At 38.7% G+C, this 26,742-nt stretch overlaps 3 protein-coding genes across 14 annotated transcripts in view; all 3 read left to right on the forward strand.

The window, feature by feature from the left end:
- The window catches only part of dnmt3ab (DNA (cytosine-5-)-methyltransferase 3 alpha b), a 52,281-nt gene extending 47,963 nt beyond the window's left edge, over window positions 1–4,318 (forward strand). For all 9 annotated transcript variants that reach the window (XM_085258317.1, XM_085258314.1, XM_085258319.1 and 6 more), the window contains one exon: window positions 93–4,318. In XM_085258317.1, coding sequence (XP_085114443.1) covers window positions 93–234 — 142 coding nt within the window. In that variant the 3' untranslated portion in view covers window positions 235–4,318. The remainder of the gene's footprint in view (window positions 1–92) is intronic.
- A 2,291-nt stretch (window positions 4,319–6,609) lies between these two features.
- dpysl5a (dihydropyrimidinase like 5a) lies at window positions 6,610–19,066 on the forward strand. Of its 2 annotated transcripts, none has more exons than XM_085257242.1 (13): window positions 6,610–6,744; window positions 8,835–9,105; window positions 10,751–10,909; window positions 12,130–12,309; window positions 12,424–12,492; window positions 12,610–12,654; window positions 13,730–13,805; window positions 14,024–14,180; window positions 14,298–14,439; window positions 14,674–14,816; window positions 14,947–15,154; window positions 16,085–16,253; window positions 17,058–19,066. In XM_085257242.1, the coding sequence occupies exons 2-13, from the start codon at window positions 8,845–8,847 to the stop codon at window positions 17,141–17,143; spliced, it is 1,695 nt and encodes a 564-aa protein (XP_085113368.1). In that variant the 5' UTR covers window positions 6,610–6,744; window positions 8,835–8,844; the 3' UTR covers window positions 17,144–19,066. The 2 variants fall into 2 exon arrangements, with proteins under 2 accessions (XP_085113368.1, XP_085113367.1); XM_085257241.1 differs by lacking the exon at window positions 6,610–6,744 and adding an exon at window positions 8,453–8,664.
- A 650-nt stretch (window positions 19,067–19,716) lies between these two features.
- Window positions 19,717–26,704, forward strand: mapre3a (microtubule-associated protein, RP/EB family, member 3a). Of its 3 annotated transcripts, XM_085257322.1 has the most exons (8): window positions 19,717–19,853; window positions 21,906–22,028; window positions 22,138–22,283; window positions 22,422–22,614; window positions 24,090–24,232; window positions 24,342–24,494; window positions 25,116–25,218; window positions 25,300–26,704. In XM_085257322.1, the coding sequence occupies exons 2-7, from the start codon at window positions 21,908–21,910 to the stop codon at window positions 25,173–25,175; spliced, it is 816 nt and encodes a 271-aa protein (XP_085113448.1). In that variant the 5' UTR covers window positions 19,717–19,853; window positions 21,906–21,907; the 3' UTR covers window positions 25,176–25,218; window positions 25,300–26,704. The 3 variants fall into 3 exon arrangements, with proteins under 3 accessions (XP_085113448.1, XP_085113447.1, XP_085113450.1); XM_085257321.1 differs by lacking the exon at window positions 25,116–25,218; XM_085257324.1 differs by lacking the exon at window positions 25,116–25,218 and having other exon boundaries at window positions 22,422–22,578.
- The last annotated feature ends 38 nt before the right edge of the window (window positions 26,705–26,742 follow it).

A 26,742-nucleotide genomic window follows, 5' to 3' on the forward strand; every position in this document is an offset into this window, starting at 1 on the left:
TTTCAGAGGTCAGAATTTCAAGGTTTTCTTCCTTTGTCTTCCCCTGTCTGCTCGCTGGTTGCACGTGTGGTGTGGATGGTTGCTCACATCAGGGTCTTTGGTTTTCCAGTCCACTATACAGACGTATCCAACATGAGCCGACTGGCGAGGCAGAGGCTGCTGGGCAGATCATGGAGCGTCCCAGTTATCCGCCACCTGTTTGCACCACTCAAAGAGTACTTTGCCTGTGACTGAGCAGTCAAAAAATTAGCTCAGAACCATTTAGTATGAAGTGCCGTAAGGGGCATTATTACTGAAACGCTCTCAGACACACTACTGAACACCAAGGCATTTCAGCTGAACAGGAAGGTGTTTTAGTGTTGCCAACTTAGCAACTTTGTCGCTATATTTAGCGAGTTTTCAGACCCCCTTAGCGACTTTTTTTCTCTAAAAAACGACTAGCGACAAATCTGGCGACTTTTGCTTTTGTTATTAGGAAGACCTATGACCACTTTTTGACGTGAAAGCACATATCTGTCTTACTCCCAACAAGCAGCGGGTGCTGCCGTGGGCACTTCGCCCATGCCAAAGTGCTCACAGGCAGCAGTCGCCCCCAGCTGCTGTCAAAGCAGGAGATGCTGATCCCTACCCATCCAAACTGCAAATGAATCACGCATGAGCAAAGCCGCTGCTCCCACCCTGACTTTAACGCAGTCAGTTCTTCTTTTACTTTTTGTAAATCACAAGGTTTAAAACTACTTAAACACACACAGTGTGTGTGTGTGTGTAACTCCGCCAGAGTGCCTTTTTTGGGTCACTTTTGCCGGTACCAAGCCCGGATAAAGGAGGAGGGTTAGAATTGTGACATTAAAAAAAACAATAATTACTCAAAGAATTTAATTTGTAGTTCTAAATATATTCCTAATCCATTTAGGGTGGTTTTTTACCCACTTTATGTCTCTTCCACGATGTTATTTCTCTCTCCTACAACATAGGTTACAATTACATAAGCATGACCAATTATGCAAATTAGGCAAGGACCATATTTAGCAACTTCTAGCGACTTTTAGGACAACAACGCTAATAGCGACTTTCCTTACTAAGGATTTGGCAACACTGCCCTATCCAGCTGAAACGCCTTGGTTTTAAGTAGTGTGTGTGACTGCATTTCAGTAGCGTGTGCGAGTACATTTCAGTAGCGTTTGTTAGAGCGTTTCAGTAGTGTGTGTGAGAGATAAAATTTTAGTCGTGTGTGTGAGAGCATTTCAGTAATAATGTCCCTTACGGTACCTCATAATTTAGGAACCACAACTGTATGTTGTGACTAGAAACAAGAGCCTTGATCCTCAAATTATACTCTGGTATAATTTGTAAGCGAAACATAGATTTCACATTATTTCTTGTATTTGAATTGCAATTCTTATTCTATTTAATTTTATATATCATTTTACAGTAGGGCCGCTGCAGTGTTATCAAGTATTGTTTATTTGTTTGTGCAAGCTATACTTGAGACTATGCTTTCTTCTCAAGACACGAAGACAGAAGAGTGCTAAATACGTCTTGTAAGAGAGAGGGATAGGAATACATTGGGAAACATCAGAAAGACAGGAAGTAGGATATTTTTTTTCAAGATATGTGAAATGCTTCTGCTGTGTGAGCGTACTGCGAGACTCCCACCTGCAGTGCAGCCATGCTTCCAGCTACTGAGCCTCACAGGGATGTTTCCTTCAGTGTCAAGAGAGCTGTGTCTCTGAGAATCCAAAACACCAGATCACATATACCTCTTTGTTTACAGTTTCTATACACAACTGAAGGTAATAAAGGTACTACTGTAATATGGTTACAATACCATGGTGCTCCAAGATGATATGAAACATCATAGCCCATGTGGCAATGCATTTTTAGACAATACGGAGCGTTTTAACCTGTTGCTGGATGAACTTTTGTTTGACGTTTTTACATTTAACGAAAATAAAATAAAATAATGTTGTATGCCGTTCGGTTGACCGACGTTTGACTGCAAAATAGAGCTTATACTCTTTTCTGCGTTTTTACAGCTATTACACAAGTTTGTACTGGTGCTCTTCTAATCTCAGCCTTGCTACACTCAGGCTCACTGTCTGAATCTGCACAAACAGAAAGTGAAGCTAGCCACATGGGAGATGATGTTTTCTGTCATTCAAAAGAAAAAACTTAAGATCAAAGTCTGTGATGAGCTACTTTTTTCTAGTTTCATCATGAACAATGACGTTACTGTACAACTGTTAGTAAGCGTGGTCGCTGTAAAGGAGGGAGAGCGACCAGGCCGGGTAACTCTCCTCCTTGGCTTCCACCTCTCTAAACTGAATAACTGTCAGGTGCAAATACTCAACAATATGGTGCCGCTTCACAGAGTTCTTCTACCTTTTTATAGCAATTTTGTGCTGTTTTATCAACATTATCAAGCACTTTTATACGTACACTTTCTTTTTCTTTTAAAAACTTTTTTTTTTTCTTGTGAATTGGTTTATTTTTCGTTTAGTTTAATGATGTGAACTGATCAATCCTCGTGTAATATTTTTTGTATACAGTAGGGCTGTGCCAATAGAAGTGAAAGAATGGATTTTTTTTATATGTGAAACCATGTTATTTGACTCGGTGTACAGTAGATGGATTGTCATTTGTAACCTCCAACTCCTTTTCTCACCTTCCATCATCCATATTGTTCTCTGTTTCGAAGCAGCGATACAGTATGTTGCCACGTAAATTCAAGGAATGTCTGTTGCTATTAAGATTGTAAAAATGTAAGGCAGCGTCAAAAAGCTGTGTTTCCTGCTTTGTAAAAATATTTTGTCCCCTGTGAAGGACAGTAGGGCCGCTGCCATTTGCTCGATAAATTGTAGTCGTCACGTTGGCAAATTGTAAGCGCCGATCCAAATTATGGATTACACGCGCAAACTAAATTCTCTTGATTGTAATCCTTAAGCTAAACACAGAGGATTTAGGCTGCAGTTTGTCAAAACAAAAGCCTGACACAGTGTTTGACACGGATGTCAGCACTCAAAGAGTAAAGAGTAAGAGCAGATGCTATCGCTTCTCTAAATCATATTTAAGATTTGAAATTTAATTTCTTAATGTAATTAATTTCTTAAGTGACCTTATTGCCATCCTTTTTGTCCATGCATGGTGGCTCAATATGAGCTCTCGTGCTTTGTATTTTATCAGATGTTATCCCCCTCTCCACCTTTAATACCTAACGTCATATTCATGGTTGTACATTCTGTACATAGAGTTTTCTGGTTGCTGTTTTCAATTTTTTTTCTTTTCTTTTTTTAATTACAAATGAGATGTACAAATATAATTCTTTGCTAATATATATCATCAAATAGAAAGAAAATCTTAGGTCGAAAATAAAAATCATTGACAAATTTCATTCAAAGCTTCAAGCATTAGATGTAGAGAGATTCCAACTCTGCTTTTTTTGTTTTTTTGTTTTTTTATTTGTTTGTTTCAAGTGAATCCAGATTGGATGTTTTGTGATCTTAACATTGGCCTAAAGACAGCTTTAAGATTGACGGTCTAAACTTCACTGCACAGCCCTACACGGTGGTGTTTTTTTTTTAAACTTCTGTTTCTTTTTGTAAGACTTTAAAAAGAGGGATTGTAGGCGTTTCCGATGGTGCTAAACATTTTACCTAATCAAGAAAAATGTGTTTGATTGGAAGACAAATAAACATGTCTTGACAATGACTGTTTTAAGTTCCTTGTAGTAATGAAAAATAACTATTATTTCACTCATATAAATATATTAACAAAGGCATTTTAACTTTGTACTTGAAAAAATAAGGATAACAAATAATGAAAGGTTTGCTATATTGTTTTAGACTAGAGATTGCTGTAGTCGGTGCTTATCTGTGGGAAAATTGTGTGAGAAAAAAAATGGTAATAACTTTTACTGTAGCATAATGTATGCTTAATGCGCATTGCTTCTTAATCCTACATTCCATGCCACAATATTCTCCATGTCTGTTTTCCGAATGTTGTTTTGAACTGACGCTTACTTGTTTCTTTGTTTTTAAAAAAAAGAAGAAGAAAAAAATCTGAAACAGCATTTCATTTTACTGGTCAAAGCAGGTCAATACTTCAGTGATACTGTTAACGCTCTTTGTGACTTTCTTTCTGTCATAACTGTTTTATGGCCTGTATGGTTTTCCTCAAGACCAGTTCATACAGCAGATGTAGCAGTCATTCTCTGCCCCATACCTTTGTTTAGTGTTCAAAGAGAAGATAAAGGCTTCGTATGTACTTGTGCTGGAGAACACTTGAATAAATGTATTGTTTTTGTGCAAAAAAAAATTCACCATGGGTCTTTCTTCTTTTTTTAAATGTATTGATATCTTGTAAAATGTATCTTTTGACGTTACACTAAGAAAATATATTTCAGATGTTCAGCATCAGAATTACGCCAGAACCAAATTAAGTGTTAGAGAAATATGTACCATCACCTTTTTTTTAAAGTTAGACCATTACCTGGCCAAAAACTGAAACTGACTGTGGCTAATAAATGACAAAGGTACTTTAAAATAATATCAGTGTCACATTACAGTCAAACCAGTAGATGTGTTTAGACTTTTAAGGTGTCCAAGTAAGTAAGGCACAGGCTGTTGGACATGACAGCCAAAGTGATTCAAAAGTATGAATGATTTTTATTAACCAGACATGGCTTCATTGCTTCATTTGCTAGCACTTGAAGACACACAACACATTTTAGTCTTCCATTGTTATTATTTGTCCATTGTGCTAATTAGCTGAGTTTGAGAGTCAGTGATGTATTTATTGCCATATTAATGTGAAAATGGGCAGCTGAAATTACACGTTATGTCTGTGTCTATGATTATTATTATTATTGTGTGTCTTCAAGTTTTAGTATATAAACCAATGAAGCAAGCCAAGCTAAAGTGGCATGTCATCACAAAGTACCCAGCATTTTATCAGCTGAGGACTATAATTGGGTCCAATTGGGTCCCCCCCCCCCCCCCCCCCCCAAGGGGTCCCTGCCCCCCAAAAGAACCTCTGAGATACATGATGCAATATCTAAATCAGTACTTTTGATTTAGTGGGAACTCCTTGTATATGAGGTGATTCCTATTATATTTTCAAGTCATATCTGCTGCAAATATTACTAAAAATGGTTCTGCATTAGTGAATTAATGTTATGATTTTCAGTATTTGTTCATTTGTAACTTAGTCTGTAATTAAGATATAGCCTACTATATCTTAATTATACTGAATAAAATGATAAAAGTATAAATCATAGTATAATTATAATGTTGCTTAATTAGGCAATTATAAGCTTGTGACTGTCAGCAGCCCGTGAACATTGATATTCAGCTCCAGTTTCCATGCTCCTCCAGCAGAGGATCTCTCAGTGTCTTGGCACCTGAGTTCACTACGACTCACTGCTTTAAATACAGGTGACAGCCTGCAGCTCCCCTTTGATCACATTAAACCTGAACATGTTGCCATTCTCCAGCTTCTAATTCAGCCACCAATCAGAGCTGATGAGTCGCCTGCAGTTACACTTTCTGCTAGTACCATGTTCTTGCTTGCAATAGAATTTCTTTTTCTTTCCCCCCTTTACCTCATTTATAGCTGTGGCAGATGAAGCTGAAGTCGTTGAAAGATAACGCACAAAAGGTAAACGAGCTACTTATACCTCAAGGTGAACCTCATAAAGATACATAATCCTTTAAATCCGTTACATTAGTACTAACTATGAATCCTAAGGGTACTTCAATCAGCCTTGCTGTACTGCTGTCTTCATAATCACCCTCTTCATAATCACCCTCTTGATCTGGTAGTGGTACGGCCTCCTCAGAGTGAACACGCCCTAAGTCCAAATTAATTGGGTGCTTGGGCAACCAAGCCTTCACTGAACGCTGCTGATTGGAGCGTCACACAGTCGCACGGCCTGGATGCTGCGAGCTGCGTCAAGTTAATCACAGAAACACCGGAAGTGTGCTGATTTTCCTACAAAATAAAATATAGTAGCTATACCATCATAGTTAGTTATAGCGTTTCGATATCGGTGCTGATATAAATTACACTGATCGTATAAGTTAGGTAATTTTCATTGAGTTATTTTATGCAAAGACAATATTAGTGCAGTTATTGGTTAGTTATAACTCAAGAGTTTTTTGTGAATCAGTGACAAAAATAAATAAATAAAATAAACAAATATTGTTATTGAAAAATAATAAAAAAAAGAATTACCTCAAATTATTGTCTTCCATCATATGTATCTAAAAATTACTACATACAATGTTTTTTTTATTTATTTGATAACATTTGATATAAAGCTATAAAACATGAGCTGCTCTAAAATATATTCTAACACATTTTTAACATCAATAAGTTGTAGAAAACTCCCTTTCTTTCTTTCTTTCTTTCTTTCTTTCTTTCTTGAGCTTGATGTTAGGTAGCAGCTGATCAATTATATACAAATCATGATGAAAATCTACTCTATATTCGCATTACTTTACTAGAAGTTGCATTGGGCTCAACAACTGTTTTATTTTGAAAGTCACAATAAGAAGTCTTGCTTGCATGTCATTGCTGACTTCACGGTGATGATGCTGCCCCTGATGGTCCCGGACCGGCCAGGAAGGTATCCATCTGGTGTGTGTGTGTATATCTCCTTGGGAAGTGCCATCCACGGATTGTGTTGAATTGTGTTGAGAAAGTATCCAGTGATCCGAGTGGAGCAGCAGCAGGCCCATAGAGGAGGTATGTGGTCCACGTCGTCAGAATTATTAGGTCTGCTATGCTGCAGTGACTGTGTCTGGGGTGCAAATCCTCTCCTGGAGCACGGAGACTTTGTTTCCATGCCCCTTGGCTACACGTCTGGTCCCTACCTGGTGTTTATACCATCCTCCCCGTGATCTATACACACCCTACAAGTGCAGCTGCATCCGTTCACCGTGCATGAGGGCAGTGTGATGATAATGTGAGGCCACTTAGATAGCAGACTGGTGCTCATTGTGGAAGAGGAGAGGAGGGCGGACTGAGAGTTAAGAGGACGCTTTTCTAGGTCGGTAATGAACGCTGTGAAGCCGATCATGCCGGATGGAGACCGGTTTCTTTGTGTCAAGTCGCACAAGTGGAAGTGTCATCATTTCACTGTGTTCACAGCTAATCAGCAAAATTGCCATATTTATTGGAATAATCATTGTGGCTGGCGCCAATTTAAAAGCACGTTTGGTTTTTACGAGGGATTTATTACATTTATTTTATGGACGAACAAGAAAAATATCAAATAAAGAGCATTTGAGCAATGTAGCCACGAAAGAAGCCTTGCGTTATAAGTTTGTAATTACCTTTATTTTATATTAAAGGTTTAGTGTATCCTTATTTATCGTGCAGTGATTTCATGCAACTCAAGCTCCTATGTTTAATAATAACTAACCGCCGACAACTTCCGTACTGGTAACTGAGCTATAGGCCTCCTGATATAGTAATGACTTTATTATGCCTGTAGCTGTCCCCTCAGGCTTTAGGAGGGTAAAAAAAAGCACCTGTGAGTATCAATAGATGTACATGTAATAATGGGATATCCATCACATTATCAGCTATCAGATGTGGATGTGTAAGGAGTCCATGCCTTGCAGTAAAGTTGCCGCACCCTCATACGCACGCATCCTGCATGCACACATGTACGCAAGCACGCAAGGATGGAAACACACTCACACACTACATCACACCATTAATACAGTGGTGTGGAGGGAAGGGAGGGTGTAGGTCTTAGAGACTGCTTCTTTGTCACAGATGAGCCGTTAATTACTGACAGTAATTATATCTGTGCTACCCAACAGCTGATTTAAAGAAAATATTGTGTGTGTTTATTTATGACTTTTATGAGTTAAAACGTGTTTAGGACAGAGCAGATAAGAGTAGAGGGGCCTTTAGGACCAAGAGGCCTCGGACAGCCTTACTCAATAAAATTGTCTTTGGAGTAATAATTTGTTACTTACTATAAATTAATTTAATTTTACATGAGAAATGCCTAAAACCTTTGGAAGTTTTCATACTGCCTGGAATAAAACTGTGGATTGGTCCAAAAATAACCTGATTTAAACATGTAAAACTGGAGTTAGCTGTTAAAATATGAGGGCTTGCTACACCATCCAATTCACATGTGTGTGTATTTTTATCACAGCATTCACACCTGTGAGCAGTTAAAATCTAGAGGTGACTATTTCAGATGATAACATGATTTTAGATAATGTAAGTGGAAAATGTGTACGTACCAACCATCAGTTTAGGAAATGGAGTAGAGGCAATCAAAACCATTCTCAGTTTAAGCTAAACATATTTTTACATGTTTTCTTAGGGTTAGGTTTAGGGTTAGGGTTAGATTCTTGTAATATAACAATACAGTGAGTGTAAGCAGTGTTATGCTCCTTCGGTCCTTTCAAAAATAATAGTCCCATTGACCCTTGCTTGCCCTATTGTGACCCTTAACTGGACGCAGCTTCTTTCTATTTATTATGACGCCTCTGCACACTGAGCTGTCAGGTCTCAGGCAGTGACTGACACAGCCTACTCAGCCTTGTAGCTGATGTCAGTCACAGTGTGACAGACTGGTCCCAGAGCAGCATTACTGATCCTTCTCTCTCCTCTGTCATCTTATTCTACTGTAAAAATGAGGTACTGTAAACAGATTTTTTTCATAGAAATACTGCAGATTCCTTTGTCAGGTGGTTATAACTTTTCTTCTGTTTTGATGTACACTGTGGTTGCTTTGAATCAGATTGCCACCCTTTAGTATCTACAAAAAGCAAAAAGTATTCAGCTGTATGTTTCCCTCTTCCTCGCAGATCAATAGCCATGTCTTCCAGCTCAGCGATGGTGCGGATCCTTATAAAGGGTGGCAAAGTGGTGAATGATGACTGTACCCAGGAGGCTGATGTTTACATCGAGAACGGCATCGTCCAGCAGGTGGGGAAAGAGCTGATGATCCCAGGTGGGGCTAAAGTGATTGATGCCTCAGGGAAACTGGTGCTTCCTGGGGGCATCGACACTAGTGTCCACCTGGAGGAGAGCTTCATGAATGCCACCACAGTAGATGACTTCTACAGCGGTACCAAGGTAACAGTCTTTTCATATTGTCCCAAATTTAGAGAAGCAAAAGAGCAAACTTCATGTTTTATCACCTTTGTCACAACAGGAAAGATTAAGATTCAGAGACCATTGAATTATTGAAAAAAAGGTTTTTTACTGATGTTAATTTTAGTCACACTGTCAGTAATGCATCATTATTCTGTTCTTAATATTTGGAGATCAAATATTTAGGTTATTTTAGGCAGGAATACTTTTGCTGTCAAAGTTAGAACTAAGAAGTCAGACCTCAGACACAAATTTATAGGTCACTCCTCCTTCCCTTAAGAGAGCCAGAAGTAATATATCTATTACTTTGCAAATAAGCAGAGCACAGAAATTACGTCAAAAACTGGCACATAAAATAGTAACGAAGCATTTAATTTTAAGATCTAGCTGCAAGCAGAAAAAGCAGACAAACCAGCGGTACTAACATTAACAATAGCTGTTACTAAGGATATAAGAAGCATTTATAAAAATAAATGTCACTGGGTTGCATCCAGAGTTTATTTCTCCAAAATTAGACAAAGGTGTTTTGGCAATTTTGCTCTTGGCAAGGGTGAATGTTGGAGGCTGATATAACCGGGATACCCCACTCTGCTTCAGGGCACTGTGATGACTCATCACCCTGTAGTACTTTCAGCTTTCTAAGAGGTGACGGATGCTGGGAGCGAACAGGCCGGTAGATGCTGGTGACAGACACAATTCTTTGCTGCTTTCCATCTCCGCCAGTCATTCCTCTTCTCTGTCTCTCTCCTGGCCCCTCCCTGCCTGCTCCAGTATAAGTCCAGAGAAAAATGCAGATCAGTATCTGTTTCCATGGATACCGGGGTGCTGCTGCAAAGATTGCCGCAAAGCCTTTTCACTCACGCTATTGTGCTTGGAGACAATGGTTCCCAGACCCACGCCCCCCTAACACCCGTACTCCGTGCACGCCGCTCGAGTCTCTAGGGTCAGCTGACAGATGCTCAGTGAAGCATGAAGCACAAAACACTTGTTTGGGTTATTAAGATTTTCCTTAACTTGTGTCTGAAACATCTAAATCTGCTCGTAGGAGGTTAAAAAGTAAGAAGTGCTGATGCTGTAAAGAAATGATATAGTTTGTAGGTTTTAAAAAAACATGATTACACTGTAAGGAGCACTCAATCCTGTGCTTTAACTGCTGAAGGATTTATATTTCCATCAGCAAGAATGTAAAGATAACCATTAGCATTAATGGTAATTGAAGCTATCACTTTTATGCTTGGACTCGGGGCTGTGCTGATTAGTAGATTAAAGTTGTTTTAGTAGTTCATAAATTCTAGCACAAAATAGCACAAAATGGATTGCTTCATAAATCAATCCATTTTGTGCTATTTAATCATTTTTAAAGAAGCAAATGATTAAGTTTAAGGATTTAATTTAAGTTCGTGTCATATAGTCTCAAATTATTTAAGTCTTAAATTGCAGCTGACGATTCTAAACAAACTGAATAACAGCTTTTAAACTGAAACATCTCAGTGAAAAAAAATCAACTATTATAGCAAATGAAAAAATGTCAGAGCAGGAAATACACCACATGTTTTTTGCAACTTATTTGACAGAATTAAATTAGACATTATAAGTGACTTCAGAGCTACTTTTGTTGTTTTTCCAGGCTGCTTTGGCTGGTGGCACCACCATGGTGATCGGACATGTTCTCCCTGAGAGGAACGAATCTTTGCTGGAAGCCTACGAAAAGTGCCGCAACTCAGCCGACTCCAAGGCCTGCTGTGATTACGCTCTGCACATTGGAGTTACTTGGTGGGGACCCAAGGTACTGGAACACTGTCGCTCTATGTCATTGTAATACGTTTCGCCTCCACGAACACTTCTTCTAAAGTAAAAACTCAACTTTGTGACTTAAATTATTATAAATGACCAGTGTGTATAAAGTATTGCAATGGGTTTCTAAGCCCCCCCCCCAAATGCAATATTAGGAACAGTTAGCAGCACTTTTCACATTTCCTTTCTCACAAAGTACCAGAATCTATTCGAAATACCTGGAATATGTTTTAAAATCCTTGTTAAATTTGACTAACTTTGTAATAATGAACTTGATGATCTTTAGCTGCTAATATGTCAAAGTACAAATAAATGCAAGAGACTTGTTATTTTTAAAGAGGACCTGTTATGCTAATTTCCAGCTTCTTATTTTAAATCTAGTGTTCTGCTATGATAGCTTTGAATTTACAGCTCAGATTAATCCTTATTCATATTTTGCTTGCTCATGAACATCTGAGTTCATCTTTTGTCAGAAACGAGCTGTTTTCGCTCCCTTACCCCACCCTTTAAGACGACTTCTTTTGATCTGGTTGCCCCTTTACAACCAGTGGGTGGGGCTGTTGTGCTCATAGCTAGCTGTGTGCCTGAGATGATAATGCTAACCTCATTCTTTGAATCTTTAGCCATGTTTAATATGAGCCTCCACCACTACAGGACAGTCAAGGTAAAAAGAAAGAGCATCATTTGCCAATTCTAAGGTTTTACACATCAACACAAAAAAACAAAACAAACCCCATAAAAACAAAATCAGGTCCTTAGCAGGCATTAAAATGAGGTAACTGTAATCTACAATATATTACACATTACACTGTGTCATTATTTATTATATCCGTTGTATTATATTTGACAATAATAAGGAAAAGCATAACAGATCCTCTTTAAAATAACTATTTTTGCATTCTCCTTAAATCAGGCTGGATTTCATAACTGACTTAAATTAACAAGTAAGAAATGACCCATATTTGCTTTATGACTTCATAGTTGTTAAAAACAATACTGGAACAAACTATTTATTTCAAAAATACCAAACTTTTTTTGTAAAAATAAGAAATCCACTTTGATCCCACCTACTTACAAGAATAAATAAGGTAACTCAAATAACGGCATTAAACACTCAAATTAACTACTTCAGTTTAACCTTTTTTTTCTGGATAAGGATATTTTGGAGATTGAGGCCACATTTGAGCTTGTGTCATTGTTCCCCTTGTACAGGTTCGAGCTGAGATGGAGAAGCTGGTAAGAGACAAAGGAGTGAACTCCTTTCAGATGTTCATGGCGTATAAGGACATGTTCATGCTGCGGGACAGTGAACTCTTCCAGGTCCTGCAGCACTGTAAGGACATTGGAGCCATAGCGAGGGTCCACGCTGAGAATGGGGAACTTGTGTCAGAGGTAAGGGATTTACTGGGAATTACAGTGTGTGTACGCAAATGAAAATATTGTTAAAGTTATTTAATTACATTTTCTATATATTTAAAAAAAAAACATTATTACTTTTTTTGTCAGGGTGCCAAGGAGGCATTGGATCTTGGCATTAGTGGCCCAGAAGGTATTGAAATCAGCAGGCCTGAAGAGGTATAAACATTTATAATTATAACTCTTAATGATATCCAAACTCTGGTCAAGGATATGAGATATTTTTTCTATGATTGAATAAATTCCTTGCTTTGATTTACTGTGATTTCCTTGCAGTTGGAAGCAGAAGCAACCCACAGGGCGATTACCATCGCCAACAGGGTGAGTAGGATGTCAGAAAAAATGCAGTATAGAAATCAAAATAAGGTCATTATAAACTCTAGGGATGTTAAACATAAAACATTTTAATCACCAATCTTAGCACTGCTAACACTGCAATTTAACTCCAATGATTAATCTGCACAGAGCTGTTTTTGTTGGACAAAATTGTCTTTGTGCACAACCACAGTTGATTTTAAACCAACAATCAGGATGTGATTAAATTAAAGGGCAGACTTTAGGCTTTAATTTAAGGGCTCTAACAAAACTATTACATTAGTTGTTTAGCAACCATTTTCATACACAGTGCCCCATTTTCAGAGGCTGAAATCTAACTGGATGGCTGACTGACAAACAGTTTAAGTAGGGATTTTACCCTATAATCTAAAACACCTTAAGACTACAGTTATTATCATTTGGTAAATAAAACTGAAATGAATTTAATTGAATTGAATTTGAATTGAATCAGCGAGACAGCAAAACTCTGGAAGTGGTCAAATCAACAATCTGACACTTTCTTGGAAATAATGAATGCGCGGGCCAGCTCAGGAACACCTAAAAGCCTGAAACACCACAAAAGACAGCTAAAGTGGATGATTGCACTGTTCTTTTCTTGGTTAAAAAAACAACAACCCTTCAAAACATCTAGCCAAGTCAACAACACTCTGGAGGAGGTAGGCGTATCGTTGCCAAAGTCTGCAATCAAGAGACGCCTTTATGAATATAAATACACCGAAGCTTTAAAACAGGGTGCAAACCACTGCTTACACCCAGGAACAGGAAGTTCAGATTAGACTTTGCCATAAAACATCTCAAAGAGCCTGTATAGCTCTAAAAAACACAGATTTAGCAGATAAAACTCTAAATTAACTTGTACTAGAACGATGTAAGCGAAAAGTATGTAGAAATTATTTTCATCCATGTAGTTTGTCCAATTACTGTACTTTTGAGACTTTGAAAATAAGGATCTATGAATAAAAATAACTGTACTTCTTCAACAGTTAATGCTGCTTTTGTATTAAAAAGTCTGTACAAGCACTTGTGGACCTAACTATATAACCTTTTTGTTTTCTGTTAGGCCCACTGCCCAGTTTATCTTGTGAATGTCTCCAGTATGTCTGCTGGAGATGTAGTGGCTACAGCCAAGATGCAAGGTGAGGCTCTTTATCTTTTATATTTAGTGTTACTATCTTTGAAGCAAGTGATGTGCATTAAGGGAATGTATTTCTTTGATGAGATTTGATCTACTGTTACTTAAATGTCTGCTTTGATGATCCTAAAGTCAACTGAAAATCAGTGTTTGCTTGTCTTTTAAGCTCCTTGCACTATTATTCTAGCTAATATATGTCCTTATTGAAATGTCTGACCACAGGTAAGGTGGTCCATGGAGAAACAACAACTGCCCACACTGTCCTGAACGGTATGCAGTACTATCATCAGGACTGGTCTCATGCAGCTGCCCATGTGACTGTGCCTCCTCTCCGCCTGGACCCCAATACTCCAAATTTTCTAATGAGCCTGCTTGGAAAGTGAGAAAAAAAATACTATAACATCTGTCGTTAAGTTTAATTTAATATGAATGTTTCTTGTTTCTTCCACTGATTAAATAATTAATAATAAATATGACTTCCTTTGTCCTGCTTCAGCGACACTCTAAATGTTGTGGGGTCTGACCATCGTCCATTCACCGTCAAACAGAAGGCCATGGGCAAGGATGATTTCACAAAGATCCCTCATGGGCTTCCTGGCATTCAGGACCGTATGAGCGTCATCTGGGAGAAAGGGGTGGTATGTGTGGCTCTTTTGTTCCTGTGTGGCTGTCAGAGAACTTTCACAAATAGGACATCTGTTTTGGTGGTTATGAATGTGAGCTTTTAACAAACAGACAGAACGGGCAGAAGAGACACAAAAACATCTTGGTCTCCTTTTACTGGGTCAAATGATTTAGTAGCAGTTTGTGTTTTGTGTTTATCCCTAGTATTAGAAATGGATTCAAATGTGTGTGTGTGTTCTCATTTTCAGATTGGAGGTAAAATGGATGAGAATCGCTTTGTAGCAGTCACAAGCTCAAATGCAGCCAAGATCTACAACCTCTACCCGAGAAAAGGCAGGATCATCCCAGGAGCAGATGCTGATGTGGTGGTCTGGGACCCAGAGGGATCCAAGTATGAAACTCAATCCATCCATTTATCGACCAGCTTGTCTCAGTGCAGCTTTTATATCAAAGCTGTAAGGCTGATCCAGCGTTTGCTTTGCTAAACTGGGTCACTTCTGTCTTTCAATCTCTGCCTACAGGGTCATTTCTGTTGAAAACCAGGTGCAGGGAGGTGATATTAACCCGTATGAAGGTCTGCGCTGCCACGGTGTACCGATTGTCACCATCAGCCGTGGACGTCTGGTCTACGAAAATGGCATGTTCACGTGCGCCGAGGGCTCCGGAAAGTTTTGCCCACTGAGGACTTTCCCGGATTATCTCTACAAGAAGATGGTTCAGAGAGAAAAGGTATCAGCCTGACCTGAAATACACTTACAAAGCATTGGTTTATAAACTTAAATTTTATAATAGGATGATACGGCACAGTTGTTTCATGTATTTTTCTCTATCACCGGTGCCGCACTCCCTACTGTAATGATTGAACTTCCCATTTGTTATATATAAAAAAAAATAGGATAATTGACAAAGCAGTACTAAAAAGGCAAATATCATAGAAAAGGTTGAAGGTTGGTTAAAAATAAACCAGAGCTGCACTAATTTAAGTTCATTATATCATAATTTAGAAACATGTATTTTTCACACTATATTTCTCCTTAGTTATATGTATAATTGTAGTTTATTGTGATTTCATGTCTCATCCTCCATAGTGGAACTACAAAAGATGGAAAGCTAGAAAATCAAAAACGAATTTGTATATTTAACCAGAGTTGGCCAAATAGCTCTTAATCAATTGGGATGTTCTGTGAGAGGGAAAATGTTAGAGATTGTTGGAGCTTCCACTACAAAGCTCAGTGTTTCCCACTGATTAATCTTGATTCTGGAGGTGTAGTTAGCATCTAAGAAATTTTGCAGTGGGGTTGAGAAATATACTCAGTTGCTAAAACATGCATTGCTTTCAGTGCCCCCTGGTGGAACATAACTCTCCTTGCTAGGGGACAGCAAGGAGAGTTTGCTGATCCTATCATCTTCATATTTTTTCCTTAAAAAAAAAAAAAAAAAATCTCAATAATTGATAAGAATTCTTGGATCAGGGTGTGTGAACTTTGTTAGATTCAGACAAGATTAGAGGATTTGAAGACTGTAATGAGATTAATTTAGAATGTCAATAAATATGTGCTACTTCAACTTATGTTCTCTACATTTTTACAGGAAGCCTGCAGCGTAGTTTGTTGAAAGTATTGTTTTTAAGGAATACTTATTGCTATATGTTTCTGCCAGTGCCAGGCGGTGAAAGCTGTGGAGCGGGAACCCTACACAGGTGAAGTTGTTGCCGTGGCAAATTCTGGAAAAAGAGACACCGGCTCTTCAGATCTAGACACTCCAACACGCCCCTGCACCCGGCATGGGGGCATGAGGGACCTCCATGAGTCCAGCTTCAGCCTGTCTGGTGAGGACCAGCTGATTCATACACATGGCATTGTGAATTTTATAATTATGTTATAGATACACAAAAGGAGGAATTTCCATGTTAATGGAAGCTACGGGACACTGGTAGCTTGTGATTTGGTGGCGCTGCTGCTGGTTTTATAAAATGTCTAATGACTGGCCTGATGAGGGCGCTATAGTCAAAGTAACTTTGAATAACAGCACTTTAAGTCAGCTGAAGACTATAGTTGTCCCATGTTTGGGATCAAACTTGTTTGTTTAGGCCTGCATAATCAGAGCAGTACTTACTGGCAAGCTGCTGAGGTAGAAATGACGAATGACAGGCAGCAAAAAGTCTCAGTAGAAAGAGAGTAAAGGTTTCTGACAGAATCTCACCTGCTTCCAGGGTGCATGCTGAAGAACACGTCTGAAAAGGTTAAAACTCCAATAATGATTCTAACTGTGCAACACGTGTTGCTTTATGCCTGGGAAGTCACTTCACCTGGGAAGATAATAATTGGAGTGTAGTTATAGTGAACATTTATGCTGAAGGAATCCTTGTATTTGTACCTTACATCAAATTACTTACCAATAGTTTTATCAAAACCATAAATGCTTTGATTAAATGGAAAGCAAACAAACACTTCCATCCTTTTAGTTATGCTCCATTTCCTAAATCTCCCGGAACTTAACATAAGCTCTTTAGAGAAGCCTTTACTGTACTACTGCAAAGTATGACTGAGCTTCAAGTAAGTTCTTCAAGGCAATAGCAGTTGTTTGTTTTTCGTTGCCTAATCCAACGTGATCTTGTCCCCGGTTGCTCCAGGTGCTCAAATCGATGACAACATTCCAAAGAGATCCTCAGCGAGGATCCTTGCTCCTCCTGGTGGAAGATCCAGCGGGATCTGGTAACCAGTCAGAATGCTGCTACGTAAAGCAGAAGAATGATATTTGAGGAAAATGTATGGCCAAGCAAGAAGACTTGTTTTACTTTAGAACATGTGTGGAGTAACGGAGTCATGTTTTCATTTTGAACTCAGTGCTGTTATTTAGAATTGTAAAATTGTATGACGTGGCTGTAATTATACTGCAATACGGCCAGGGAAAAATGTTTGCTAAGTGGTTATTGCTACCAAATTCCAGTGAAATGTTAACCAAATATAAGCAGCAGATATAAATTGAGTTGCAGTTGAGTTACTTTGGTTATTGGATTCTGGTAGGGGAAAATGTTGAGTCTTATTAACAGTTTTAGAAATATGAAGGTGAGTCAAGGTTTTTATGATGCGATTGTGTTACCTCACTGTAAAATACGATTTTGCACTTGTATCATGTACTATTTAGATGCCTTTTTACATGATTTCATGTCACAAGTGTCACAAAATGTCTTTTTACTCAGAGCCACGATGAATGAAATGTGACAAATTCCTACAAGGATGTCGACGTGACATTAAAAAATGTCAGTTGTGAAAGGAAGAGTTGCTACTGATCAAATGATGAGGAATATCATAATTCAAGCTTACTGTTTTTTGTTATCATTTTTTTATATTGCATTATTTGTTATGTTCTTTTGATGCTACTATGTTGGAATGATTACACAAATAAGAACATGAAGTCTTTGCTCACTGGTTCATCAGGTTCAACAGCCTTATAGCAGAATAGACTTCTGTTCCACCTCCACCAAATGTGAATGAAGCTATGCTGTGAGTACTGTGCATGTTAGCATAGTTAGAAGAACTTTAACAAGCACTGATACTAAACATGTTAGCATCTTTTCTGATCATATTTATTTCCACAGAGAGCAAACAGTCTCACCCAAATGGCCTTTTTCTCACCTGAGAACACATCATCCTGTACCACTGGTGCACTTTTAACAACTTAACAACTTTGGTTCACTGTGGTCAGGGTGTTATCGGTCATCTGACTGACACGTCTAATGTAGCACACCACTGTGAAGCACATACAGTGCTCAACAAACCTATTAGACCACCACACAGTGTGAGTTACCACCGGTGCCCCAAATTAACTCCTGAACTTTCAAATGTACTTTTACAAAAAAAGAGATGAAATAGTTAAACACATGATCATTTTTTGATTCAGATGCCAAATTACAGCTATTTACTTACATTCCTCAGTAGAAACATTTATTTTAGTGGTTGAATGTTGTGCTTGAATAATTTCTGACCCAAATTTGTGCCTGCTCAAAATTTGGGTATAAAAAAGTATATTTTACTTGCCTAACAAACAATATAATTTTAGTTTTTAGTAAGTTTTTGACAGATTTATAAAATATTTGTGTTTTCTTCTTTTTATGACAGGTGGTCTGATAAAATTTGTTAAGCTCTGTATAGAAGCGGTGAAGGGATCCACTTTAGTGTTCATAAAGTTGAAATCTTCAGAGGATCAAATGCCTTCTTATGACACTGAAAGTTTGTATGTTTGTTTAGCAACTACAGAAAAGCACTGATACTTTTTCAAGTTCTCTAATACTGTATTTTTACTGTTCATTTTGTAGTTACTACTTGTGAATATTTGTCTCGGCAACCGATTCTCTCTCTTTTTTTGTATTTTGATCATGCATTCAGGATTTAGCTCATTTTAGAATCAGTTATGTTCACAAGATCTTCATGCATGTTCTAGTAAAACTCCTCCAGCACTGTTTCTTTTTGGACAGAGTTCACATTTTGCTCCAGTGCATTATGCTGTGTCTTTTCCCCACCTAACGTACACTGGTGCTGAACAATGTGTCGTCACATTGAATCCTTTTATCTCCTTTTTTCGCCCCTTGGAGCTCTCTATCACATGATGTGAGTGCAAATAAACAACAATGAAATCAAATCCTGTGTCTGATTCCTGGCTATACTCGATATACTGCACATTCTTTCACAGGAAAATTACAATTTTATCCAGTTTTATGCTTTTACATTACATTTTTCATACTTCTCTATATTTCGCAGACATTTGCCCATTGCTAGTAACTCTTTTGGCTTGTTAGACTCCTTCGTCACATTTCACCAATAACAATTTTCACTTAATAGGACAAATGTAAATAACTGAAAACAGATGGCATATATAATTAGACAAAAAATATAAGAGTGCTTTTTCTTCTTTTTCAAAAAGGGTCTGACCACTTGATTGGAAACTGTCAAACTAAATTAAATTTATACTGTAGATATAATAGATACAGATCACAACTAAAATACTGGACCCAGCAGTATTAACAGCAGTTTGCACATTAAATCAACCCATAGAAATTCTAAAACAGTTCTTTTGTAAAAAATGATCACTCCACTTTGTCCTTCGTTCACATATCTTATCCAGCAGCAGATAAAACAGCAACATGTGAAGCCTGACCCCACAAAAACCTTAGTCACTCGCAGTCCTAAGATCCAACCAGACACATCATGTGTCTCTTAGCTGGAACAGGCCAAAGTCCTATTTATAATGAACCTTTAACAGCATGGAGTCGGGCGCACGCGCAGTAGAGGCTGAATTGTTGCAGCCCCAGACAGGGCGGCCCGTTACCAAGCACTGCACCGCGCAGGGTCTGACAACGACGACAGCAACGGGCATTGACATAAGGAATACTGCCAGCGTGATAACACCACAGACGCTCCTGAATACAGTGAGTATCGCCGCATTTACGCCCTGCCGACCCACCCCGTCTCTTAAATCTCTCCTTTTTCTGCGCGTAAAGGGGTTTAACGGGGAGCTGTGCTTTATTCCCATGCAGCGAGGATATTTCCCGTGCGCTGACAGTCCTGAGGTATTCGGGGAGGCCTGTAGAGGGGGCCGCTATGAGAGCAACACCCAGCGTTGCGGCTTTTTTAACCAAAAGCACCCAGCAAACGAGCACATTTATTGTTCTCAGCTCGGGTTGAAATGTCAGACCCCCGCCCATTTGCTCTTGCTTGACTTCAGCGGTTTGCGCTCAGGATTTTATTTATTAATTTTTTGCTGCAGTCATTATGGGAGCTTTTTCCAAGGCCCGATAGATTTTTGGAGAATAGATAGACTTCCCTTCGTGCCCTTATTTAATAAATGTACGCCCACTGCGTGGTCCTTTGCTGCTCATGTAGCTGAAACATTGTGATTTTTTCCTCATCCTGGCTAGTAGTTGCTCGTGGGGTTAGACGCTACAGCCATGCAATTTCAGTATAGCCAATGGCCCGTGGGAGAATGCGTTGCTGAAGGTGCATTCACAATAGAAGTGTTATCATCAGAAATCACAGCACGATTCAGCATCAAACTAAAAACTGACAGACGTGGTTTCATTAGTCTTTGGCTGTCAGGTGCAGACAGAGCGGCGTGTGACCTTAAAAAGCATCATTTTAAAGTCGCCACGTTGCCCGTGTTAATATGCATATTGGTGCAGGAAAGGTCTGAGGTGTTACAAGATCATTTGGACATGACACCGCATTAACAGGCAAGCAAAGTGAGCACAGAGAAGGCTGGAGATGCCAGATGTGTAAAGCTGCTGACAAATACTCCGGATTTTTTTTTCTCTGTATAATCAGGGAGGATTATGCTTGAAACACATTTTTAGATTAGAACTGAGAATAAAGATGCTTCTTAGGGACTCAGTTTATGTCTGAAAGTCAAATTTCCTCCCTAAGAGCTTGATATCCCCATTCTCAGTGGGCTTTACAGCTGCAACAGACTGTGGCCCAGCCCCAGGATTTACAGTCAGACAGGGGGTGAAAAAATAATTCCTAAAAATTGAAGAAACTGCAGTGCAGTTTTGGAATCTGCCTGTATAGATTATAGGGTTTAATATTAACATGGCCCAACGAAGAAATCCAGGTCAGTACAGTAAAAAAAAAAAAAAATGGATTCAGTGAAAGTAGTGCAGTGATGTAGATTCACAAGTTAATGAAGTCAGAAGTCAGTTTAACATTTCCTAATTCCAGCTTCTTGAATGTGTTGCTATCTCTTTATGTTTAACCGAGATAAACATTGTTTATATAGCGCCAAATCACAGCAACCCTCGGGTGCTTTGATACTGTAAGTTAAAGACCTTATAATATTAGAGAGAAAACTCCAACAATCAGTTGACACTCTATGAGCAAGTGCTGGTGACAGTGGGAAGGAAAAACTCCCTTTTAACAGGAAGAAGCCTCTGGCAGGACTAGGATTAGGGAGGAGCAGTTGTAGCTGGTTGGGGGTGAGGGGAAAGATAAAAGAGCAGAGGGAAAAGGAACACATGGAAGAAAGCCACAGTTTAAAAACTAATTAATAATGATTGTTAATTGTTAGTGATAAAAAGCCATAGTGGTGTAGTAGATAATGGCATAATAATCATGTATAGTAGGTTTATATGTTTTGCAGTGTTTGCATGAGAAATAGGCACATTGTTTTTAGCAAGTAATTAATTGCAATAATAATCATTATTTAAGGCCTAAATAAGTCCTGTTTCAGTCTTTCAAATCCAATATAAGAAGCTTGGTAAATGTTATGTACAGTAGTTGGTAGCTTGGTTAAGGAGCATGCAGAATGGTTACTTTGCCTAGATTATACTATAAAAACAATCCCTACATTTTTATACTCATACCTTGCACTGACCAATCAGAGAGATTAATCATTGACCAATATTCTTCCTTCAACTTCCATTTAAGGTTTTCAAGTCTTGCTAACAGGAAAATGTAGCTGAGTGGTTGTTTCTCTCTTTTCGACTCAGGGATGGCAGTGAATGTGTACGCAACATCTGTGTCCATTGACAACCTCAGCCGACATGACATGCTGGCGTGGGTCAACGACTCTTTGCATCTCACTTACACCAAGATTGAACAGCTCTGTTCAGGTGAGGCCTGAGGTTATTTTTTCCCCCTGAAATAAGCTGCTGAGGTAATTTTGGGGCAACTCTTGACCGAAATAACGAGATTGATTTGTTGTGTCTTTATGTTTTCAAGGAGCGGCGTATTGCCAGTTCATGGACATGTTGTTTCCGGGGTGCATTCTTCTGAAGAAGGTCAAATTTCAAGCCAAGCTGGAGCATGAATTTATACACAACTTCAAAGTTCTTCAGGCAGCTTTTAAACGGATGAGTGTCGACAAAGTCAGAATCACTTTATTATGGTTTTATTATTTATTTCATTTATGATACCTGAGATAATTAATTGTTTTACCTTTCATACTGATATACGTGTGTGTATCAAGTGGAGCTTTTCAACTATTTCCTGTTTTCATTGTCCAGATAATTCCTGTAGAAAAGCTTGTAAAAGGGAAATTCCAGGACAACTTTGAATTTGTACAGTGGTTCAAGAAGTTCTTCGACGCCAACTATGACGGCAAGGAGTATGACCCTTTACTAGCCAGACAGGGGCAGGACGTGGCCCCTCCCCCCAATCCAGGTGATCACTTTATCCACAAACCAAAGAGAAACCAAGGTAAAGCCAAACATTTTGCCTTTGCTGCACGGTCTTGCTGAGCTTTGGATGGCTCAAAAGCGCTCCCTGCAAGCAAGTGGTGTGAGCAGCACGATTCACAGAATGACTTCTTTGATCCATCTCACTGCCCAACATTCGCAAAACCATGACACTTTAGGTACAAGTGAGTCATTGGTAATATTCTAGTAATCGTCACAGTGCCTAGTGGGATGCAGCGTTAGTTTGGCAGAAAATCCACATTTGTTCTGATCGATCATGATCAATAATGCCCAAACACCTGCAGAAACAGCAAATATAGTTATCTCCCCAGTGTCCTGCATCGAGCGACTGATGCAACACTGTTGCAGCTTTGTCTCTATTAAAGCTGGTTTGATAACAACAAATTCTTCCCTTTCTACTAACGAGAGTGGTGTCAGCCTGAACAGCCTCGCCCTGTCTCTGTAAAAGCTTTTTGCTTGAAGATCATGGCAAACAATCTAATTTAAGCTGTAGTATGTCATAAGCCTGCTTTGTGACTTTGTCACTAGCAAGCAGTGTGTTATAAATGGGAAGAATGATTGCACTTATTTTTAAAACTGAAAATACCATAGACTGTATATAAAAGATGGATGTCACTCATTGCATTGTGGGCTGCTGTTTCGAAGCCTCAAGTCTGGCATTTACCTTATTTGAACATGAGCGTCCGGTTTTTGCACTAGTTAGCCATCTTGGTTAGCCAGGTGCTAATAATGAACAGTTTGAGCAACTTGGAAAACAGGCTTAAAAATGTGCGTAGTAGAAAAACTGAACAGCCAGCTCCTTAGCCTGTTGCACCCTGAAGAATAGCAATTATTTTACCATTATTAGGCCCATAATTTATAACATGAATATCATTTGTAATGTATCGAAGCAACCAATACATTGTGAGAATTAAGGGCATTTTTTCACTGACTTGTGCACAGTCCCAAAAACTATTTGCAACCAGGAAAGCCACCCCATCTTGGCCAGTAAAAACAAAAAACAATGATAAATAAAAATAAGTTTTGCACTACTTGATTAGCGTTACTTTTAAGACCTGGAAGCCGCTTCCATCTTTTATATACAGCCTGTGGATAATGTGTTCGCATGTTTTGTCTTTGAGTTTATTTGAAACACCTTTGCTTAAGCACTTATAGAGGTTTAGTAGGCAACAGGTCTTTTCGTTTTTAAGATCTTGAGTCAAATTAAAACAACCTTTGGTCATTTATATAAATGAATCGATAATTTGGCTATTTAACCTCAGCACTCTAAATATGTGTCATTTCTATCAGTTTAGTTGTAAAACAATTTGAAACCTTTTACATGTCAAAGGCATAAAATTCTTCTACAAGATGATTGCATCAGCGCTCTATAATGTGCTATATCCATCGCCACAACTGCTAACAAGCCAAAATAAGTGCAATAAATCTGTCTTAAATGAAATGCTGAACCACTCCCACCATCTCTAACCACTCCAGGACCACAGAGGACATCCCCAACAGTTCCCAAAAACATGCCAACACCGCAGCGGGTCCAACATAACACTCCAGCCTTGAGGAAGAATCCGACTTTGTCAAGAAATGGGGGCAGTGATGCTGAAATCATGGAGCTAAATCAACAGGTAGAGTTGAACGGGAAGGACAGAAGGCCGTGTGGCTCTTTTGTTCTGATTTCATCCTCCAGACTAGTTTTTGACTACCAGCTTAAGCACCTTTTTCTGTTTTTCTAAGTTGATGGAGTTGAAGTTGACTGTAGATGGCCTTGAGAAGGAAAGAGACTTCTACTTCAGCAAACTACGGGATATCGAGTTGATCTGCCAGGAGCACGAGAGTGAAAACAACCCCATTCTCAGCAGGATAATTAACATTCTCTACGCAACAGAGGTATCTAGCCATTATAACAGATATATAACAGATTGCCATACTCTCTCCACTGTTGACAGTGAAAAGCAAGGAGAGCAGAAGACCTGATAAAATATTATCAGGTTTTCTGCCCTTCTTGCTTTCAATTCAATTCAATTCAATTCAATTCAATTCAATTCAATTCAATTCAATTCAATTCAATACAATACAATTCAATTTATTCAACGCAAATCACAACATCAGCTGTCTCAAGGCACTTTTTTAAATACATACAGAGAAAAACCCAACAATCATATGATCCCCCATGACCAATTTAGAATCAGAATCAGAATCAGAAAGGGTTTTATTGCCAAATGTTGAACAGATTTACAACATTAGGAAATTAGGTACTTTGTGTGAGACATACGATAAGACAAACACTTAAATAAAAAGAAAAAGTGCTAAGCAGATTGATATATACATGAATGCAGGTGATGATCAGTGCAAAAATGTAACAGGTGTGGAGAACACAATACAGGGTCATGGGAATCCCCCAGCAGCCTACGCCTATTGCAGCATAACTAAGGGAGGATTCAGGGTCACCTGATCCAGCCCTAATTATAGAAAGGAAAGTTTTAAGCCTAATCTTAAAAGTTGCAATAGTGTGTGTCTCCCGAATCCAAACTAGAAGCTGCTTCCATAGAAGAGGGGCCTGAAAACTGAAGGCTCACCTTCCATTCTACTTTAAATACTCTAGGAACAACAAGTAAGCCTGCAGTGCAAGAGCAAAGTGCTCTAATATGGTGATATGATAATATATATATATATATTTTTTTCTGTATCTTAGGAAGGCTTTGCACCTCCAGATGATGAAGACCTCGATGAGCAAGCTCACCTGGACCAGGACGAATACTGAACCCATCGTGTCCCTACCCTCAAACATCTCCATCTTTCTTCCCCTCTTCTTTTTCCCCTCATTTTTTTTCTCCTGTTTGCACGCTTTCTGTAAATACTCACCATCATCCCAGCTTTCTGTCTGTGTTTTCCTTTCTTTCTCATGTGCATATCTGTTGGTAACCTCCCCCTCCATCCTCTGGCCATCTACACACTCTTCACAACATCTCCGTATCAATATTTGCTGCTCCTCCCTGCCTCCATTTACACAGTAACAATAACAGTAATGTATGACACATCCCCAGTTATTTCAGCATGAGTAATGCAGAAAATAGAGCCGAGAGCTGGCTGGCATGGAGGTTGTTATGGCGAACAGTTGAGTTTAAGTCTGTAAATATTACCGACATTTTGATTACCGAAGGAACAATGTCTTTGCTCTTTATGGAGTAACTTATTTGCCTTTGGTGCGTTGTTAATACTACTGTTAGAGCACAGGACAACACTGCTCCCATGTGCAATCAGGACACTCCTTGAGCTACTAAAACTGTAACAAAACTGACTTTTTATTAACACTTTATTATTTATTATTTATATTTCATTTAACATTCTGTAGCAAAATTGGTGCAGACCTACTGTACGTGAACTGAAAGCTGAGGCCATGTGTGTTACTCATATCGGTTTGTGCTTCAGTCAAGCTTTTGGTTTCTGTGACGGTGGGTCCATGGCATGTAGAAATGCTGAAGGAAATTCTTTGGTGTAATGACTCAAGACTTATGATAAGTGCTCTGCAATTATTCATTATTGATCAGCAACATATCTGAGCATGAGAATGTTACACATTGACTGTGAATGAGTGATATTTTGTATGTGTATTTTGTGTGCAGATTTTCTTGGATGTCGCACGATCCTGGTTAATTGCCATTGTATCTTTTTAGGCTGACATACCGCAGTCTATTTAGGTGTAAAATGTAAAGGTGGAAAGGCACCTGGATTCTGGCAACTTGGTTATCGAGTGTAGCAGATCTAAAGGTTTAACTCTACAATATGAAAAAGCCTGACACTGAATTAAAAACAGAGACATTTTCACATGTTCTACTGCTAATCATGCTGTGTTTATACTTTAAATTTGCTGTAAAGGGTTGCCCAGGGTTTTAGAGGTGTCTCAGAGAAAGTCATTATTTAGAGATCTAAGACCAGTTGACTGGTCATCAAACAAGGAACTCTCCTTGTCCTTCCCTAGTTATTTTTACTTTGCAAACTGGCTGTTATCTACTCTGGAACTCGCATTCATCGACCATATAAACATCTACAGAACACTCATCTTTTGAGTTTTGAATAAATAAACAGTTGTGAAACAAGTTGTTTTTGGTGTATTTGGGGTGATGCATTGTGGTGA

The sequence above is a fragment of the Mchenga conophoros genome, linkage group LG19 (genome assembly GCF_057382185.1).
Source record: "Mchenga conophoros isolate Kocher_MC1m ecotype Shallow Benthic linkage group LG19, M_conophoros_male_GT1.1, whole genome shotgun sequence".
NCBI lineage: Eukaryota > Metazoa > Chordata > Actinopteri > Cichliformes > Cichlidae > Mchenga > Mchenga conophoros.

Bases quoted from the DNA above. Each gene is read 5' to 3' on its own strand.
- dpysl5a (XM_085257241.1), top strand. The intron at 12,493-12,609 runs GTATAAACATTT...ATTTCCTTGCAG, and splicing joins AAATCAGCAGGCCTGAAGAG to TTGGAAGCAGAAGCAACCCA. The intron at 14,817-14,946 runs GTATGAAACTCA...CTCTGCCTACAG, and splicing joins TGGGACCCAGAGGGATCCAA to GGTCATTTCTGTTGAAAACC.
- mapre3a (XM_085257321.1), top strand. From the start codon at position 21,908: ATGGCAGTGAATGTGTACGCAACATCTGTGTCCATTGACAACCTCAGC. The intron at 22,029-22,137 runs GTGAGGCCTGAG...TATGTTTTCAAG, and splicing joins GATTGAACAGCTCTGTTCAG to GAGCGGCGTATTGCCAGTTC. The intron at 24,233-24,341 runs GTAGAGTTGAAC...TGTTTTTCTAAG, and splicing joins TCATGGAGCTAAATCAACAG to TTGATGGAGTTGAAGTTGAC.